General features: G+C 36.1%; 2 protein-coding genes and 1 long non-coding RNA gene across 3 annotated transcripts in view; 2 read left to right on the top strand and 1 right to left on the bottom strand.

The window, feature by feature from the left end:
- LOC137410522 (lanosterol synthase-like) overlaps nucleotides 1–4,303 on the bottom strand; it is a 294,280-nt gene extending 289,977 nt beyond the window's left edge. The window contains exon 1 of the mRNA XM_068095952.1: nucleotides 4,292–4,303. The gene's annotated coding sequence lies outside the window, so the exon portion shown is untranslated. The remainder of the gene's footprint in view (nucleotides 1–4,291) is intronic.
- On the top strand, nucleotides 230–8,123 carry LOC137410525 (peroxisomal 2,4-dienoyl-CoA reductase [(3E)-enoyl-CoA-producing]-like). Its single transcript, XM_068095955.1, has 8 exons — nucleotides 230–349; nucleotides 733–801; nucleotides 1,005–1,125; nucleotides 1,249–1,318; nucleotides 1,403–1,527; nucleotides 1,625–1,712; nucleotides 4,025–4,129; nucleotides 7,504–8,123. The coding sequence occupies exons 1-8, from the start codon at nucleotides 264–266 to the stop codon at nucleotides 7,719–7,721; spliced, it is 882 nt and encodes a 293-aa protein (XP_067952056.1). The 5' UTR covers nucleotides 230–263; the 3' UTR covers nucleotides 7,722–8,123.
- A 1,824-nt stretch (nucleotides 8,124–9,947) lies between these two features.
- Nucleotides 9,948–18,880, top strand: LOC137410526 (uncharacterized). The gene is made up of 3 exons (XR_010981221.1): nucleotides 9,948–10,032; nucleotides 18,116–18,166; nucleotides 18,805–18,880. It is a non-coding gene; the product is annotated as an uncharacterized lncRNA (long non-coding RNA).
- The last annotated feature ends 103 nt before the right edge of the window (nucleotides 18,881–18,983 follow it).

Here is an 18,983-nt window from a genome sequence, read left to right as displayed (position 1 = left end):
AATAGTACCGTTGTTAGACTTCACTAACCGCATAATTTTTGTATCTGCTTTGGAATGTAAAAATATACGTAGCAATAGAGACCATGTCTGGAACTTTTTTTATATAAAAGATAATATAAATGCCGAATACATGAGGTACTCAGTCTAAAGGCATGGCAAAAGGCACCCGGATGAAAATAGCTGTTGCTAATGAGCCAACAGACTTTCGGTGATTCAAGCAATCAATCAAGGAAAACACATTCGATGCGGAGTAGTTTTTTAAAATGGCTACCGGAAACAAAATGGATTCGTTTGAAGAAGAAAAATGTTTGCAAGATTATAAGCATGTTTTTTATCCTCACATTCTTGAGTATGTTCTACAGTAGTGTGGTATTTATCATAGTATAATTGTTCAAGTTTACATGCATTAGTCATTAACTCTCTATTGTTGCGCATGTGGTAATAAAGTCGGCACTGCAAAATTTGTGACACGCCCCTTTTATAAAGTTTTAGACTTCAGTTATTCTTATTTGATTAAGACAGCATGCGTGAATGTAGCAGTTATTCATATAAATTTGAAATATGAATATATCATTTTCAATCATTTGGAAAACTCTATCTAAATTTATTTATTTATGGACTGAATCTAGTACAAGTTAGAGGGCTGTTTCTTGCTATAAACCCACACATCAGTTAGTATGATCTTTAGTAATTAAACAATTATCTAAATTTTGAGGTTTACATTTGTTTTAGAGGGAAGGTTGCGTTTATCACTGGAGGAGGATCAGGCATTGGATTTACCATTGCAGAAATTTTCATGAGGTGAAAAATAGCAATTGTCAATCTTGCTGTCAATCTTATTTTTACTCTGGTCTCATAGTATACTAACTAGCAAGTTTGGAAGCTGTACGTTATGATTTTTGATTTGTTTATGTTTTTGTGTTGTTCATTTTTTATGTAAATTGCTTGCAGTTTTAGTTAAATAGAGCATATAGGAATCATTAAATGTCCCATAAACATTGCAGGCATGGATGTAACGTAGCAATTGCTAGCAGGAATCTGTTGAAACTTCAAGCAGCTAAAAAGGTTTTAGAAACTGCAGTTCCAGGACGAAAATGTTTTGTAGCTGCAATGGATGTACGAAAGGTATGGCACTGGAAAGCAAAAATTATAGCGCAGTGTGATGTGTATCTATCTTCGCTATGATGGTATATATTTTAATCTTTATTATTATTATTTTATTATCTATTGAGTCTTTTACTATTTTAGCCTGAGCAGGTGAAGGAATGTGTCAATCAGATACTTTCAGAATATGGAAGAGTTGACATTCTTGTGAACAGTGAGTCTGTTTTTAAGTTTAAAATGCTAACAAAAACCTTTACTGTTATAATATTTCTAATCTAGGCTAACCTCTTATTTTTAGACTCTGCTGGAAACTTTCTTTGCTTGGCAGAATCATTGTCAACTAATGCTTACAGAAATGTAATAGATATTGATACTGTAGGAACTTTCACAGTCTCAAAAACCGTCTATGATGCGTATTTCAAAGTAAGTTGGGCCCCTGTCACTAATGGATTGGCTCAAGCCAATTTGTGATGGCAATAGCAGATGTGACATAAAATACATTATATTATTAATATTTCAGGCGAATGGTGGTATCATTGTCAACATAAGTGCTAATCTAACTGGCCAGCCTATGCAAGCCCATGCCGCTTCAGCCAAAGCCGCAATTGGTGAGACTTGGAGTTATCTTTTCTTTTTTAGTGAATAGACAACTTCTTAATAATAATTATTGATGCGTTTTGCGTATCTTGTAATCAAACAAGGCGTATATCATATTAGTGAGTATGTGGGTTATAGGTTACTTTACTATGGCTGATTGTAACATTTTCATTATGTGTATCATACAGTTGAATATTGTAAGTATGATTTATTATTTTCTGTACATGATGACATCATAAGTCTTCTATCATCTGAGCACCGTTTAACATGTCACCTGTGAAAACGCTACTAAATTCAAAACAGTTAATTTTTTTTACATTGCGCAACTTGTGAGCTCACTTTCTTCATTTTCAACTCTGTAAACAATGAAAATATCAAAGGCGCTTTTATTTAATAATAGTAGAGTATATATATAATATATATATAATATGTTATAATATATATATAATATATATATATATAATAACATGTATTTAGTAAATAGCTGCATTTTTACAGTCTTTTTTTAAAAGCTTGCTTCATTTAACTACGAAGCCAAATAATTGAGGTCGACTTGCAAATTATGTAAGGAAGTACTGAGTAATAATGATTCAGGGAATGGTCGATCACCTTGTATGCCGGTCTTTATAGCTTTTACATAACAAAGGGTCCTCAAACAAGCTTACAGGTTTCTCAACTTTTCTATTAACCTTTTTCAAGTTTTGCATGAGCAGGAGGCAAAAATATCGAAGGTGTAACTAAATTGTGATAAAATCACAACGGGGGTCACAACACGCAAGACTAGGATAACATAAATTGTTCAACTTCCTGTTCATTGGTTTGCAACTTCAGCTAAAGTGTTCACACATGTATTGAAAGAGATACAAAGTTAAAACAGCGACACATCGGGCCAAAGCAAGACTTAGCAAGTTGTACCATTTTAGCCAATAAAATACAAAACAGCTTCTCAAGTTAGTTCGCTATAGAAGGGTTGGTAGTCTAGAGTGAGACTTTGGCTTTGTGGTCTAGAGCACTGAGCTGTGATCAACTGGCTGGGGTTTGAATCTCAGATAGGTCAGAGCTGAGTTTAAGATTATACGTAAGAGTTTAGACAATGACATCGTAGCTAGTTAGCCGTGGTGCGAAAATGCCATGGCTCCAATTGGTAACAAATTACTGAGACACTAACTTTCACTTTCCAAAAACCCACTTTAAAAAGTAGATAGGGTTACCAAACTGCAACAATTCTACTTTTCCATTATTAACTTTGTCGGTGCTTCCCATATATTAGGAGTTTTCATTTCCTAAATGTTTTAAAAAAACTCTAAAATTGTATATTAAGTAATTGGTAAAATCCATTTTTTGAATAAAAATTAATTTTTTAATTATTATAATGTAAACCTCTTTGTTAGTTTAGACCGATATAAAAGCTTTCCAGTAAATATTTATTTTTTAGCACTGGTTCTAAGCTTCAAAAAGTAAGAAAAATTCTACTCAATGCAAGTGTATGCAAATCTTTTGAACGTACGCTGCCACCGGAAGTGAGTCTTTATATAAAACGATGTTTACATGATTGTCTATACTCTTCTATGTTCTACTCAAGGCCAGAGGTTCTATGTTATGCAGGGAAGGGTATGGCTCTCTATGTCAAACATAACGGGCTCTGTGAATTACTCAATACGAAAGTGAAAAGGCAGCTGAGTTTTTAATAAGGAATCAATGGTTGTTCACTGCAATCGGCCATGTTTTCAGATCAGGTGGTTCATTTTCTATTGTCTGGGTACTGATACTGATACTAATACAATTAGTATCAGACAATAGTCTGATACCAACTATTGTCTGATGCAGACAATGGATACAGACTATTGGTATTAGATACCAATACTATTGGTATTAGATACGTTTAGCCAAGATCACGGCGCCTCTGTTTGTGCAACAAACAGCGGGCTCCTTCGCGCCGCTTCCTACTTGCAACCAGGTATCATACTTGATCTTGAAGACATTTCCAAGAACATCAATTGGAGCCAGATTTCTAAGCAAGCAAAGATTTCTTAAAGTACTAAAACTAACGAAAAAGCAACCATTGCACTGAAAAAATTGAATGCTATACATATTTGGTAGATATTTATAAACAAATTATTAACCACAGACACAAGGATAAACTTTTTCAATAGATGTAACATAGACATAAAGATGCATCACCACGCAAATATTAATCTACAACTCTGTACAACTGTATTGTGTTGTATCAGGCTGCCCATACTGATTTACCTTGTCAAATTCTAAACACCTCGGCAGCATTCATTATAGACTCTACTTACACTTTTGTCACATGTTTCCACAGATTCATTAACCAAAAGCTTGGCTGTAGAGTGGGGACCACTTAAGATTCGGGTGGTCGGTGTAGCCCCCGGTCCAATAGCAGATACAGTCGGATATTCTAAACTGGGTAAGACTGCAGATAAATTGTTTTATTGTGTTTTTGACAGCTGTTGAAGGCATTCATGCAAAGGAAAGGATTAACTTCCTGCTCTATACAACATAAGCTTGTGTAGATAGTACATCTGTTAGACTCTGTTGGACTCTGTTAGACCTTATTAGACCGTTCTACATTCAACTGCAGTAATTGTTGTTGATATTTAATAATGATCTATCAGTTGCCAGACTGCTATGACTGTAACCTTGACAAATAACTGAAAACAAGTTTAGCAAACGGTGCCAGGACATCGAGTATTTTGGAATCATAGTGAGTTTAAGAGCTCTTTGGTAATTTTTTAAAAAAATTTCTCATTCCACCAAGTCCACTTTAATATATGAAATACAGGTTTTAAAATATCATCTGCCAGGTATTTTGTTTTCATAATAATCTGTTTGCAAAATCTTTCATAATTTTGGTATTTAAGAAGTTTATATTAGGATTTTCGTAACGAAAAATTCTAATCACAGTCACAAAGCTTTTCTCAAATAATCTAATGCACTAATTTCATAATCAGATTGTCATTATTGATATGCGTCATGTAAATGTATCTTTTTGTATTTAAACAAACTTTTTTTAATATGATCCCATGACCAAACACGAACGGAGCGAATGTTTGAGTTTTATGATAAATGCATGTGCACACAACTCACGAAAATTATTCATCAACAACATCGCAAACCCTTGTACCGAAATCTCATCAACAAATTTAACCATTTTTCAGTGGAGTCGTTTAAGTATAATAACGATACGAAACACATAAAAACCTATTTACATGTAAATATGTTACTAAGTCTTTGTAAATTGTCGACAATATCTTAAAACTTACTCATCTGATCGGATTATACACAAATAGACAGATTAATTTGGCTGAAAATTGTTATTAAAACTTGCCAAGCCTTATTTTTATCAAAATTAAGACCGGCAAACGAAACGCTGAGCGACAGAGAATAGAACCATTAAGTCGTGCGCATTTCACGAAAAAATAACGTGCACATTTCACCAGTCTATAGCATTGTCGAATTGCCGAAGGTTTCTGTAATTAACGTAGAAGTACTGAAATATAATGGTTTCTTTTTTGCCGATTTCAAAGTAACTGACATTTTAGACACTTTTGAGTACTTCGGTATTCTAACTGATGTCCAAAGCAGTGAAAGTAAAGAAAATGACGATGATATTTTTTCTAACGATTCTTATGAGATTATTACAATATTTAATTATAAGTTTGGATGACTATTGAAGTGTTATAGTCACACTAACAACATCGATGATGGGCAATATGTTACTGTTATTATTTTTTTCTGAATAGTTTTGTTAAATAGATTTTCTAAAAATCTATATAAATATCACAACTTCTTGATATTGTTAGCTATGACGTTTTGAAATGTAAACAAAATTGTGCATTGGTTTTCTATTATTACTGTATTACTATATTAATAATATTGGTTATTCTAATAATATCAGTGCATTTTACTTCTAATATTGCATTTCTCCTATTGCAGGGGAGAGATATAAACATATAATCTTTTCCTTTCATTATTGCTGTTTGTTGTATATAATAACACCCACACCCAGTACATTACAGCTACCATTGCAGTTATCCTATTGCACTGCAGTGCCATTTGACTGCTAATATTGCATTTCTCAACCATCAGTACCCTTTATTTTTTCCAATATCACTTTGGTTGTGGGCTGTATGACAGGGGAATTTCTAGTTATTAATGCTACTAAAAATATGCCACTTTAATGCAAGTGTAAAAGCGGGACCTGAATCATTGAATTCTGTTGTAAAGAGTTCCACCTCATATTTTCCTGGTAAAATCAACAAAGGTATATCTAAATCTGTTTTTCATCATCATTTTCCAGAAAAAGTTTAGAAACTTGGCACTCTGCTAAGCGGCAGACAATTTGAGTGTTTGTGACGTAAATTTCTCACAACGCTCTTCATCATAATGGAATTAAGGAAGTAACTTATTGCTGACAACTGACAAAGATTGCTCAAATCTGCTTCTTCTGTTCACTCCTTTTGTATGCATCATGCTTAGAATATTACTCAAGATGCATTGTGGGTGTTTGATTACATGTGGATAGATGTATGTGTGTATGTAACAAGATGCATTGTGAGTGTTTGATTACATGTGGATAGATGTATGTGTGTATGTAACAAGATGCATTGTGGGTGTTTGATTACATGTGGATAGATGTATGCGTGTGTGTAACAATTCAAATGAAACATACAGCTGTTGTTTGGTCCATTTTCAACAAGATAATCTCTTGAAACATTATCTTACAATGTAGTCGTCTATACGAATGTTTGCTTTTTGTACGCCCCCAACAATACTTATCTCAGTTTACTGTTGTGAAATTGTGTCAAACCTTCCTCGGCATCACCCTGACATAGGGGGCCACCCTGACCTATGGCATCACCCTAACTTATGGCTGAACAATGGACTGCCTTGACCTGTGACTTGACAATGTTCGTTAAATTATGAATTATTCACATTATAGGAATGTTATAATAATTGTGACTAGTCCAGCCCTCCCTCTACTAGTAACTAGTGTTTATATTATCCATCTCACCTACAGTTTACTAGACATCTAAGGTTCTAGTTACGTTATAAGCCTACTATTATAGTAGTGATGCTTTAAGACTCACAGGATTCTGACAGATGAGTTAGACCATAGAAATATTGAATAGAAGGAGTAGAGTTATTCTATCCATCCAGAGGTCTTAGGGGACACTAGCAGTGAACTCGGCAATGTCAGGGACTTATTTCCATTTTTAATCATATTGCTCGCAGGTGGATGTTTAATAGGCTGGTTGTCAGGAACCTGATAAAGTTTTGAAACCAAATATTGTTGACGTCCTGGTGGAAGGCACCGAGCATAGGCACGGAGGCACAGAGTCTTGGGAAGTTTGAATGAAATCCACCATAAAATGTGAACCCTCATAGCGTTTACACAGACTATCCAACACATGCACAATTTCAAAGTGGGATTTAAGACAGCGTTTCACCAGGTCATGATGATAACTCAACATCTGATGACCGCTCTAATGTAGTTTTTTTGCATCTTTTCACTCAGCATATTGCTAGGTTTTTAGGATATAATCTTAAAAACTCAATGAAAATTATACACTGGTTAACTAGCCCAAGAAAACCGGCTTCATAATTATGTATGAATTACAGCCGCTCCTTGTTCTACCTGTCAACAGTGTTATATTCGGAGAAAACACTACCAGAAATATAGGAAGCTCGGTATAAACTAATATATTGTAGAAAAGTATACCGCAGAGGGATTCCTGGTCTCTGAGAGCTCACAGTTAATTGTTGTTTTCTCTACCGCAGGAGGTTCTATGATAAGTGAAGATGAAATAGCGAAGGACATTCCTCTGCAAAGGTTGGGCACCCGCAAGGACATTGCTCATACTGTACTCTTTCTCGCCAGTGACCTTGCCTCCAATATTACCGGAACCACTCTAACAGTTGACGGCGGCAGCGTGCTGACCAGCTCCAGAAGTATGAATGCTCTGGTCGAGTTCGTCGGAAGAACTCCTCGAATGTGATTATGTTTTTAGGTTTTTATGAATTTTGAAATTCAATATTTTCTGCTTTTGAATATAAAATGCAATTAAATCATATATAATTTGATGGCGTATAAGTGGTGTTTATTTTTGTGACAAAACATTTAGTTTAGTTGTTTGAAAAGGTGATAAAAAGGCTTAATAAACAAGACTAAGAAATGCGAGACTCCTTTCTTTTTGTTACCATAGCAACCATGGCAAAGGAAAAATATATATGACACCTTCATGCAGTTGATATGGTTTTAATAAAAATATTGCACTCACCATCAGGTTCAACTCACTCTTTGATTTTACTTGTGGTCCTTCAGCAATCTTTATTATCCATAGACCTCTTTCTCGACACTATAGAAAGTCTTGCTTTGTTCTCTTTGGTGTCTATGTTGATTCAATTTTAAATAAAGATTGTAAGTGTAACTAAACTTCATTGACTTACCAAACGCATTGGTTTTCCATTTTTTCTTTCCATCCTCTTAATTCACTGACTGGTTTCTCTAGTTCATTATCAGATTGCGGAGAAACAGATTTGGGACTTCAGTTACCTTGACAACGGGAAGGTAAAGCATTCATGAAAAGTGGCTGATCGCTTCCCTGAGGTAGCCTTATCGTCTCTATTTGTGTTAAGCCATACCATACCGAATAGCCATGTTGGTCACTGGCCTTGCAGCTATACTGTTAGTTCTTGTATCTTTTACTATGCATTGCAACTATTAGTTTTCAAGGTATTGAGAGCAGACTTAGGACATGAGGTATGAACAAGAATCTGGTACTATTGCTTTCCCTGTTTATATATCGTGAACTTCTCTGGTATACTCTCAGTATGGCCTAGGTATATTTATTTAACTGCACAGTATTCAATGTAATGCACTATGTGGAAAATGCACTGAGCTGAACTGTCTTCACTGCAGCTCTGCTATGGCAACAGCTATTTTTTGCCAATTATTATTGATTTCAAATTATCTCTGAGTGGCGGTGCCTTTACAATGTGAATAGAGATGGTATTGATTCTGCCTATTGCTAAGGGTCCTCTTGGTTTTTAGTTGGTAATAATATCTAGCAAGTCGCTGCACAGCGCTTGACAACTCTAGCAAGTAGCTGCACTGTGCTTGACAACTTTAGCAAGTAGCTACGCAGTGCTTGACAACTCTAGCAAGTAGCTACACTGTGCTTGACAACTCTAGCAAGTAGCTGCGCAGTGCTTGACAACTCTAGCAAGCAGTTCGACAGTGATGTGATTCTGCGACAAACAGCAAAGTTACTGGAGTTCAAACAAAGTGGTAAGCTGCAGTTTTATAATCAGACAATCCTTGATGATTGGTTATACTATTAAGGGTTGGAGTTGTGTGCACATTTCACATGTTTCTAACCTTGGTGATCCTGTTTCTTCTTTAATGAACATCTTGCTTTCTATACTTCCCACATAGTTTGGTATATATGAGTTTTCTATCTATAAATTTAACTTTAAGCTAAAGCTTTATTTAAATACCATAAAGTGTTACACTGGTGGATAAACTAGACTTGAAAGATAAGCTTGTCTATAACTGTGAACAAATCATGTTTTCCATGTAACAAAAGTTTACCTAAAAATTAAACACCTTACGCAAGGCTAACCTAAGAGTTATGTAAAGGCAGTTTAATCTGTGACCTTATGCTGTCCCAAATATTATTCATTAGATAGCAGGACGTGGGAGGCTCAGTCAACTGTCACTCGTGATAAGGAGGTAGTTAAGTCTCCTATGCAATCACACCCATTCATCTGTAACCATTTCATTTATTCTCATAAAAGCCTGTAAAACAATTGTTTTGCGCTTATATCTCATTTAGCTAATGCAAAATGCAATCATGAATATGTAGAGCGCATGATAGTGAAGGAAACACCCAGACTTTTGCGTTCATTAATACGATTGGACATATCTGCTACCTGTCATCTACATACATTTGTTACCATAAATTGTACTATATATTGTAATGTATTTAATATTCATTTTGTTTTCCTAGTGGGCTAGCCAATATGTTACAGTACTGTGCATTCTCTGTAGTTAACTCGGGCATACTATTTTTACAAACCAGAATTTCTTGCATAAAATATTACATGAATTCCATTACAGCAAAAGCATTGCGATTAGAAGGCGGTGTGACAATGAGTGGGCGACTACGTTATCAGATAACCTCAGCTCAACCGAGAAGCAGCTGCGTATCAGCTCGATATTCGGAAGATAAAAACAATAAACTCGAGTATCCTGCAGCTTGGCTCAACACAACCGAACAATGGATGGAGCATAGAGAAAAGTTTAATGTATGTAAACACTTTATTTCCTTGCTTGTAGTTCATGTTACTAAATATGATTCAGCATTCCGGAATTATTTAAACAGGAAAAATAATGAAATTGTTTTTAAAGATATGAATCTAATACCGCAGTTTATATTTCATAGAAAACTTCATAGAAAACGCATTGTCTACTCATGTGATTCGTGGAAAGAGCTAGTCAACCAATCACCATTGCGGAGAAGCAACATTCAGAAAAGTTTGAACCTATCATATGAGCTATAAATGTCAAGATAACAACATATGCGTCTTCTGATAGCAGCTCCAGACCATAAAAACAAGTGAACTTATTAACGTTGCGTCATGCTTCTCTATTCATGCGCAACTCTTGCCAGCTCCTTGTGCGACTAGAAATGGGCTGATGATAGTGAAAGATAGCAATTCTGATGATAGGGTGCCATCCAATCATTCTGATTCTTTCAACATCTTGAATTGTAGGCTATACATGTCAGCTTACACTAAAGATAATAACAACCAGAATTTTACAAATAGAATAAATAGATAAAGATCTAACATTAACATATGGTGTAGAACATGCACAGATGGCTGCACTGTTAATTACTATGAGTGGCGTGTTGAGGGTAATGCATTCTATTATAGAGGTTTTCATAAAACTAACTCCTTACGCTTTCAATTTTATTTTTAATGCTTGTCTCCAAAATGAGATTTTTGGGCTAAGAGACTTCAAACTTTTAATCTAGTATAGCGTAGTACTTACATGAGAGCAAGTCATAGAGCTACCAAAGCTTCAAGGCTAGTCAATATTTTTATTGTTTTATCTAAAAGATCTAAAGGTTTTTGGGGTAGACCAAACTGTTATGGCAATGCATCACACCGATGAATGATGTGGCTGAATGGTATTCAGCCAATTGAAAGAAAGTTATAATATAAATAATGAAACAGAAAAGATATTTTGTGTTAACTTTTTAAAATGAAACATTTTACAAAAATATTAAATAATTCAAGCATGAAAAATAACCAAATTGGTACAGTTTTCCATGCTGCGCAGTTTTGATAAGTCATGAGGTAAGTTCTCATAAAATGGTTTCCTAGAATGAATATATTTCTCTGAAAACCTCTATAGGGGGCCTACATTTGTCCAACCTAACATCATGAACAAACAGAATAAAACCAATGCAACAGGAAATACCTCTTCAGCAGCATTCCGCTAAATGATTTAGTTAACCACTGAGAAATTGGACAAAGTAAAATATCTTTAGAAGATGAAAATCACAAACTACAAAAGCTGGTGGGAAGCTAGGCTGGTCTCTTAGGTCAACCTCCGCCGAAATAATTGCAAGACCTCCGCTAAATCGTTTCAAACATAGCACTTTGTTGAGGTAGAATACACTCTAAATCAAAGCTAGCATACATCCACTAGTTTCAAAGTCAATAAAGGGATTTGGTTACACGCCCCAGACTACTGAACTTCAGTATAATTGAATTAACATGCCAATCTGGTTAGCATTAGATCCTGTTAAACTGTTGACAGTCCTGAAGCACCCCCCCCACCTTGCACCTCATGCAGTTTTTCTGTTAGATAAGCTTAGATTTTGCTTTTTCACTTGAGATGCTTTTCTGTTTGGTAAACATGCAATGAATGGGCTTGACTGATCCAAATTCAGCTTTTAATTCTACATTCTCAAAGGCAAAAATAATGTCCCAACGAGCCATTTAAACTAGGCCATAATGCAGTTTCAAATTGTTTATGACAAAAAACAGCAGCTTGTAAAAGGTCAACCGGGTGTCGTAACAGCTGAGACCAGGATAATCACCAGCAATGCATATTTGTCACGATTAGCGGCTGGCTAGATTCCTCCAAAGGTTGCTACATACATGTATGTAGTGCAGACAATAATAGTCGTCGGTTTCTATTAGTACGATGGTGTAGCTAGTTGAATCAGGAACCGGTATAACCCATAACCTAATATTACACGCAGAAAGAACTGGGCCATGTCTTGACCTGTTTTCCCAAACGCTGGTATCGAGGACCTTTCGTATCTACCCTTCATGTACCCTTGACAAACTATGGTAAACCCCAAAATAAACGAACTGTCTGTCTGCTCTTTTTTAAATGATAATTGGAATAAAAGAGATGATCTCTTTGTAACTAGTAATGTACTGTCGTTTGTGTTAGTATTGATAGGATTATACCGCAACATAAACTTGCTAAAGAACTGTTTGCTGATCGTCCTAGAGTTTGTTATGAATTCCCCAGTGAAGTGATAAACAGGAAGAATGTTCCATAAACCTAACAAAGTATTGAACCATTTGTAAACGGTGATAAGAGAATTAGCTGATAGGGGCTCATATTTGTTATAAAAAGAATTACTTGGGCTTCCAATAACAGCTGTCATAAATCTTTTTCGGATAAAACTTTGGCTTTCCTAGCTGGTAGCAAAGAAGGACAAACGAGGTTGTAGCATGGGTCATACAGGCATGTCTGCGCTAAATAGATGTTATTTGTAGCTTACTTAGAGTAATAGCTGGCCACAGGCTATTAAGCTGCACATGAGTTTACACATAAGTGTAACCATAATGTTATGCTATGAGATGTGTGAGCTTCAAGGCTTGCTATATTTGTCTGTACAGTAGCTGCTTACATGGATATTTTATATGTGAGGACAGGTTGAATTATATGCAAAGAGATTTAAGGATATCTGTAAACCTTAGCGCAGAGTTACTCTTACCAATCTCTGTAAAACTAAAAAGTGCTTTAATCGCTTCTTACCTTGAAGCTGGTCTTGTTCACATTTACAGTAATTTTGTCCTCACCAAGTGAAATTAATATTATCCATGTTTACATTTTGGTTCTTGCAGATTGTATAATTGTAAAAACAGATTTGTATCATCTTCTTTAAACATTGTCTATGGCATGTAGGTGTAAATGTAGATGTTTACTCATGGAAGGAATAATGTTGGGCCCCGGACAAGAATTGAAAAATTCAACATATTAGTGATTCCAGTTTACAATTTTTTCTAAAACATAAGATCTATGTTTAAATATTCTGCATTGAGCCAAAAAATTAGCCGATTCAATTCGTTCAACAATTCGAGCGATGACAGGTTGCGACTCTTGTTACAGATTACAAGCTTTTTCGTAATTATTTTTCAAACACGAAACTTTTGCTACCACCTAAAAAATTATTTAGGAATAGTTATTGTGACTCTTTCCTGCGTTAACAATGACCATGACCTTTCATAAAGAAACCAACATAAGAGAGCTAGTAAATGATCAAATTTTGTTTCAAAGAAAGTTCTTTCAGTTTCCACTAAAGCTGATAATTATAGCCCAGTTGTATTCTTAAAGGTTGACTTGCAACAAAACTCACATTACAGTTATTTAGTATCAACAGATTCACTGTCTTACTCTGCTGTGTTGTAGGTGCCAAATATGTAGAAATGTGATTCCAAGCACTTAAAAGCTCAAAAACGAACAGTTAATTGCCACCATGACGAGACCGCCGTAGATTAGAATCTCTTTCCAAAACGGCTCAAATGGGACGTAGTTGTACATTATGGCTTTTGTTTGCACTTTCACGCAACCTCATTCGTCGAAATATTTTCACAATATACTTCACGCATTCAATAAAACCATGTCTATTGTTCTTACGCGTCTATTTCATCGCCATCGTAATGCTGTCACTTTCAGCACTGACATCTTGTAACCTATACGGTAAAAATTCGTTCAATTTTTTAATCTTAGCTCGAAGGAGTACATATATTGTCTGATAAACATGACAAGCCTGTTGGTCACTTGTGATAGTCAGAAAATGCTGCAGAAATTATTAGCGAAGTATTGGGTCACATGATCAGATTACGACTAGACGATTAGGACAAGCCGTAACACAATTGTAAAGTAGCGAGCATCTATATTTCATACGGGTCTTCGGTAAAACCCAAAGTGTTTGTCAGTTTTATAATGAGCCTTTTATTGGCCTTTCAATTTATATGAGAACATCACGCGACAAAACAATAATCAAATGTAATGACTACGTCAGAGAAATAAACTGATTCCTATCTATGGCGGTTTCGTCATGGCTGCGATTAACTCTTCGTTTTTGAGCTTTCAAGAGCTTGTAATCACATTTCCACGTATTTTGCACCTACAACACAGCAGAGTAAGAGTAAGACATGGTGAATTTTTTGATACCAAATAACTGTAATGTGAATTTTGTTGCAAGTCAACCTTTAATCTATAAATGCTCAAATGATTTTGGAAATCCTGAGCTATAAATAGAAATTCACTAAAAGCAAAAACAGTTAAGAGTTTTTGCATTTACTATTTAAAAGCATTTGTTGTGCTTACTAGTAGCCTTGTGGTCGAGTGATCTGTAAAAGATCGTCAGGTGTGATAACTATACGTACTTACAATTATTACAAAATGCAGGGGCCAATGGTTTGGTGCCGGTGATAGTGTGATGGTCTACCAAGTGGCATGTCGCCAGTTCAAACCCCATGCGATGCAATATCTTTTTCTAACACTCAAAGTCCGACTTCAGATGGATGGACGGCGGCTCTTACTATAGTAATGAATCTCCGTAGGTCATTTCTGCCACATCGAAGACAATTATGTTATTTAATTTACATGATTTTATAGCTTTTCTGTTTTGTAAGCATACTAGCAGCTGGTAACAAAAAACTTGTGTACTCATTTCACTTACAGTGACTTTTGTGGGCTTCCCAGTTGTCCACGAAATATCTGTGTTACATACCAGTATGTTATTCTGAATCTACAAGCGGCTGCCTGTTACACAAATTTTCTCACCAAACACTCCGTCAGTGCATTAGAAGATCAATAAAAATAGGCCCATGAACCGACTGTGTCAGGAATGATCGATGGAGACTAGACCAAAACAATTAGATGAACACACTTTAAAAATCAATCATTTTGAGAAACTATTTCTCATGGAATAAAATTGGCTGTGAAAGATGACTCAGTTGTATCAGAAAGTAGTTGCAACATCATAAAGCAATAAAGATGGGTGATAATTTGCAGATGGATGAGACTGAACCGTCTAATGTCCATTACACACCGGCTTGAGTAACTACTAAAGATATTGATTGGACATTCATCAACGTGCAGAGTTGATCTCGCTATCGACCAATTGACAAGAATCGTAGCTTTACCAATATCGAACTTTTAGATGATTGATCCTATTTTAATCATGAACAGAGGCTATATGACTATATGTTTCTTACCTACTGAACAAGCCGCCATCAGTGCATCCAGTCATCATAAATTGGATGTAATCTAAATAGCTACATCCTAACACCGAGAAAGTGGACATGACATGTACCAAGTTCTTTTATATTCTCTATGTGCTGTTAAGGGCATGCTTCAATGATAGATCAACACATACTGCCATGCTGGTCATACAATGTTGATAGACCTATAATAAACGCTGTTATAAGGGCCACACAACATTAATAGACCTATACATGCTGCCGTCAGGCCATACGGCATCGACAGACCGACAGAACCTGCTGTAAAAAGTTGAAGACAATAGACTAACACATGCTGTCATAATGGTCATACAGCATGCTGCTGTCGCTGAAAAAATTTGTTAGTTGGGTTTGCTTAATTTGGTTATTAACTGAAATTATATCAAAATCATCTCATTAGGCACACAAGCTGCAACAATGAGCCTGAACTAGGGTATATAGCTAGAAAACTCTCATCTGAGTGAAATCATCAAATGAAACAACACCGAAAACTACGACTCACAGTCAACTGGTTCAATGACACTTCTACTAATTTACTAGCAATTTTTACATCAGCAGAAACAATCTGCGCACATCTTCAATGATATGGCAATTCAAACAACATTCACTCAGCTTTGTGTAGCATCACTTACAGGCTTGTGACCAAGCTTTGTGTAGCATCACTTACAGGCTTGTGACCAAGCTTTGTGTAGCATCACTTACAGGCTTGTGACCAAGCTTTGTGTAGCATCACTTACAGGCTTGTGACCAAGCTTTGTGTAGCATCACTTACAGGCTTGTGACCAAGCTTTGTGTAGCATCACTTACAGGCTTGTGACCAAGCTTTGTGTAGCATCACTTACAGGCTTGTGACCAAGCTGTTTTAAGACCTTATTAAAGGATATTCGGCTTGTACAAACGTTAACCCTACAAAAGTTTGCACCCTTTGAGAGGGTTTGCTGACTGGCCTTTTACTTGATGCTTGCTTATAGGATTTATTAGGTATTGCTGTACGAGTCAGTGACTATTGGATGGCCATTTGTAGGCAGAGAATTCGATTGCCCATATCAGGAGTGAAACTGCAGCATGCGCCCCTCCCTCTTAGCTATGATATGATAATATCATTGTACATTCTTACAGCGAACAAGCATAATTAGCGTATTATCACACTAATGAACCAGTAAGGATGAAGTCAGCTAGTGAAATGGGCAGCGTTTAAAGGCGTAGCAACTGTGACTTGACAGTCTTCCTCGATACCACTGACCCACTTGTTTGCTTACCCGGAACCGGCTTTGATACAAATTGTATGCTTGATTATAATCGTGCCATTCGACTTTGTCCGATGGTTGACTGGTGATTGATATAGCGCAACGCTTGTGACGTGAATAGTTGTTATCGCTTGACTAGCTTATATGCCCATATAAGGAGATGTTCAGTGTCACTATTCATCTCGTTTGTTATCTATGAAGTGATGTAAAGAATGCTCACGCCCACAGCCTTTGACAAACATTGTTGACTGCATATTTAATAAACGACCTAGTTTAGGAGAATGATTTTAAGCCGGTACCCTGGATTCATTGTCTGCTAAAGTCTTTTTCAACTCAGACGCTGGTCATCTGTAGACTAATCTAAAGCCAACAAATAAATATTCATGAAATATTCACTAGGGAGTCATTATGCGCTCTCCATAGCTAGCGGCTCTCGAGTTATTTCAAGGCAAGTATACTGTGGCAGAAGGTTTCGCAATAGAATTAGTCATAAAAAGTCATTCCGACGCGGATGATTCATAGTCTAGATGAGAAGGGTGATTACAAATGAATATTCCCATCTGATGCATTGAGACCGACCAGCTGCCCCATCCGGTTGGGTCTCTCTAATGCATAAACATGATACTATCCTGTCATGATTGTCTCAGAGATTCTAAGATGAATTATTCTTTTCCTGTTCTGATAATCGGTCTCTATTCAAGGTCGGAACTCGCTTTTCCTGAGGCAGCATCCGATAGGGAACACGCTAGCAACTGACTGTCAGCGGGGTAAACTTACAGCCAATTTTAAATGCTTGCATGTAGATTTCAGCGAGTATGAGCAAATAGTAATGTTGCGAGAAAATGTCTCATGTTAGGCTATACCTATCACACCGTTAAAAGGTAAAATAATTGAGGTTTTCATATTTGGTGTAATATAAAACAAAAAGGGGAGATCACATAAACGAGACTGGTATATCTACCGTATATACCAATACTTAAGTGAATGTGCTATTTGAAAAGAATGCTAAATGTTTCCACTTGATTATTTTCTAAATCTGAGTACATTTTCAAACCTCACGGTATTTCTGGCAATTTCGATATATTAAAATAAACATAAAAAACCTAGGAGCAGCGCGTAGCTGCTCCTAGGTTAAGAGAAAGAAGAAATATTTCACTGAAGAAATATTCCATGAGTTTGGGTGTGATAAACAATACATGATATTTTCGTGTGATATCATGATAGTTTATAGCGATTGACAGGCAATCAGTAGATCAGCTTTCAAAAATTTAACTGAACTACTCGATAATACAAAAATAAAATGAAGAATAAATACAATATTTTAAAAATGAATTTGCTTGCTTAATTCATACTATACAACAGAACTAGATAAGAAGGAATGTCAAGAACAACGTTTCTCTCTATCATATTTTTGTCATAGTATACCGCTAGCTAATCCTCAATATTTCTCCAGTGTATGCCAGCCTTCATCAAGTGCACAGATTGAGGCACTCTTACATCCCTTACTATAATCTTTTTTGTCTACTCCAGTAGAAATACAGGAATTACTAAACAATAAACAATACCGTTATGTTTTTCAGAGCTGGAAACTCAACGTACAAAGTCAGTATTTGAACAAGCAAAAGCAACTGGTAGGTTACCTAAGCCATTCCTGCAGAAAAGACTACACCAGTATATTGCTATATTTACCATATGTGTGTGCTACTGTATATCTACCCTATTGACAATGAGTATTTTGATGGTAGGCTACCTACCTCAATGGCAGACAACATGTCGATTATTACAAAAATTTTTATGGCACGGTGTAGATGAAATGATAGTATTGATAAACAATGTATTTTTCAGCTTTTAGGCATTTCGTTTTGTGTCAGAACACGTAGGGCTCTTGCGGATAGCCTAATCTTAACATCATAAGACAACTCAGAAGAACATGCTGAATAAAAGCTTGCAATTACTATGAGCAAAAAATCATGTTTAATCACTTTAGAGTCACTGAAACTCATCCAAAACTAGTATTTCAAGAGATAGGTCCTTCTCAACCAGTAATATGTGGGTAGAGCCGGAATGACTGGCGCCAAGTACATGCATATGTGACATCATCATAAAAGATCAGACAATTACTAGGTGCCCCACTATGTTTGTTGGTAACAGCAGCTCGGTTAGACGCAAACGCTCGATAAATTATGTTGTAGGCCTAATTGTCATTTTAAACAGCTGATACAAAAGTCAGAAGTTAATACAAAAGTCTAACCTCGTTTGCTCGTTACAGCACAATTCTCTGCTTCGACATCCATATTATATTGGAGAAGAGCAGAAGTTCATTCCAAGCTCCACTGCATTGCCATCTTCAGAGGATTGGGCAACCATAGATACGATGGCGATGGCGCAAGTGTTTTACCCCAACAGCCACCAACCATATTCTGCAACACCACTATTCAGATGCAATTA

The sequence above is a fragment of the Watersipora subatra genome, chromosome 1, assembly GCF_963576615.1.
Source record: "Watersipora subatra chromosome 1, tzWatSuba1.1, whole genome shotgun sequence".
Lineage (NCBI taxonomy): Eukaryota > Metazoa > Bryozoa > Gymnolaemata > Cheilostomatida > Watersiporidae > Watersipora > Watersipora subatra.
This window is presented reverse-complemented; position numbering and strand designations above follow the sequence as displayed.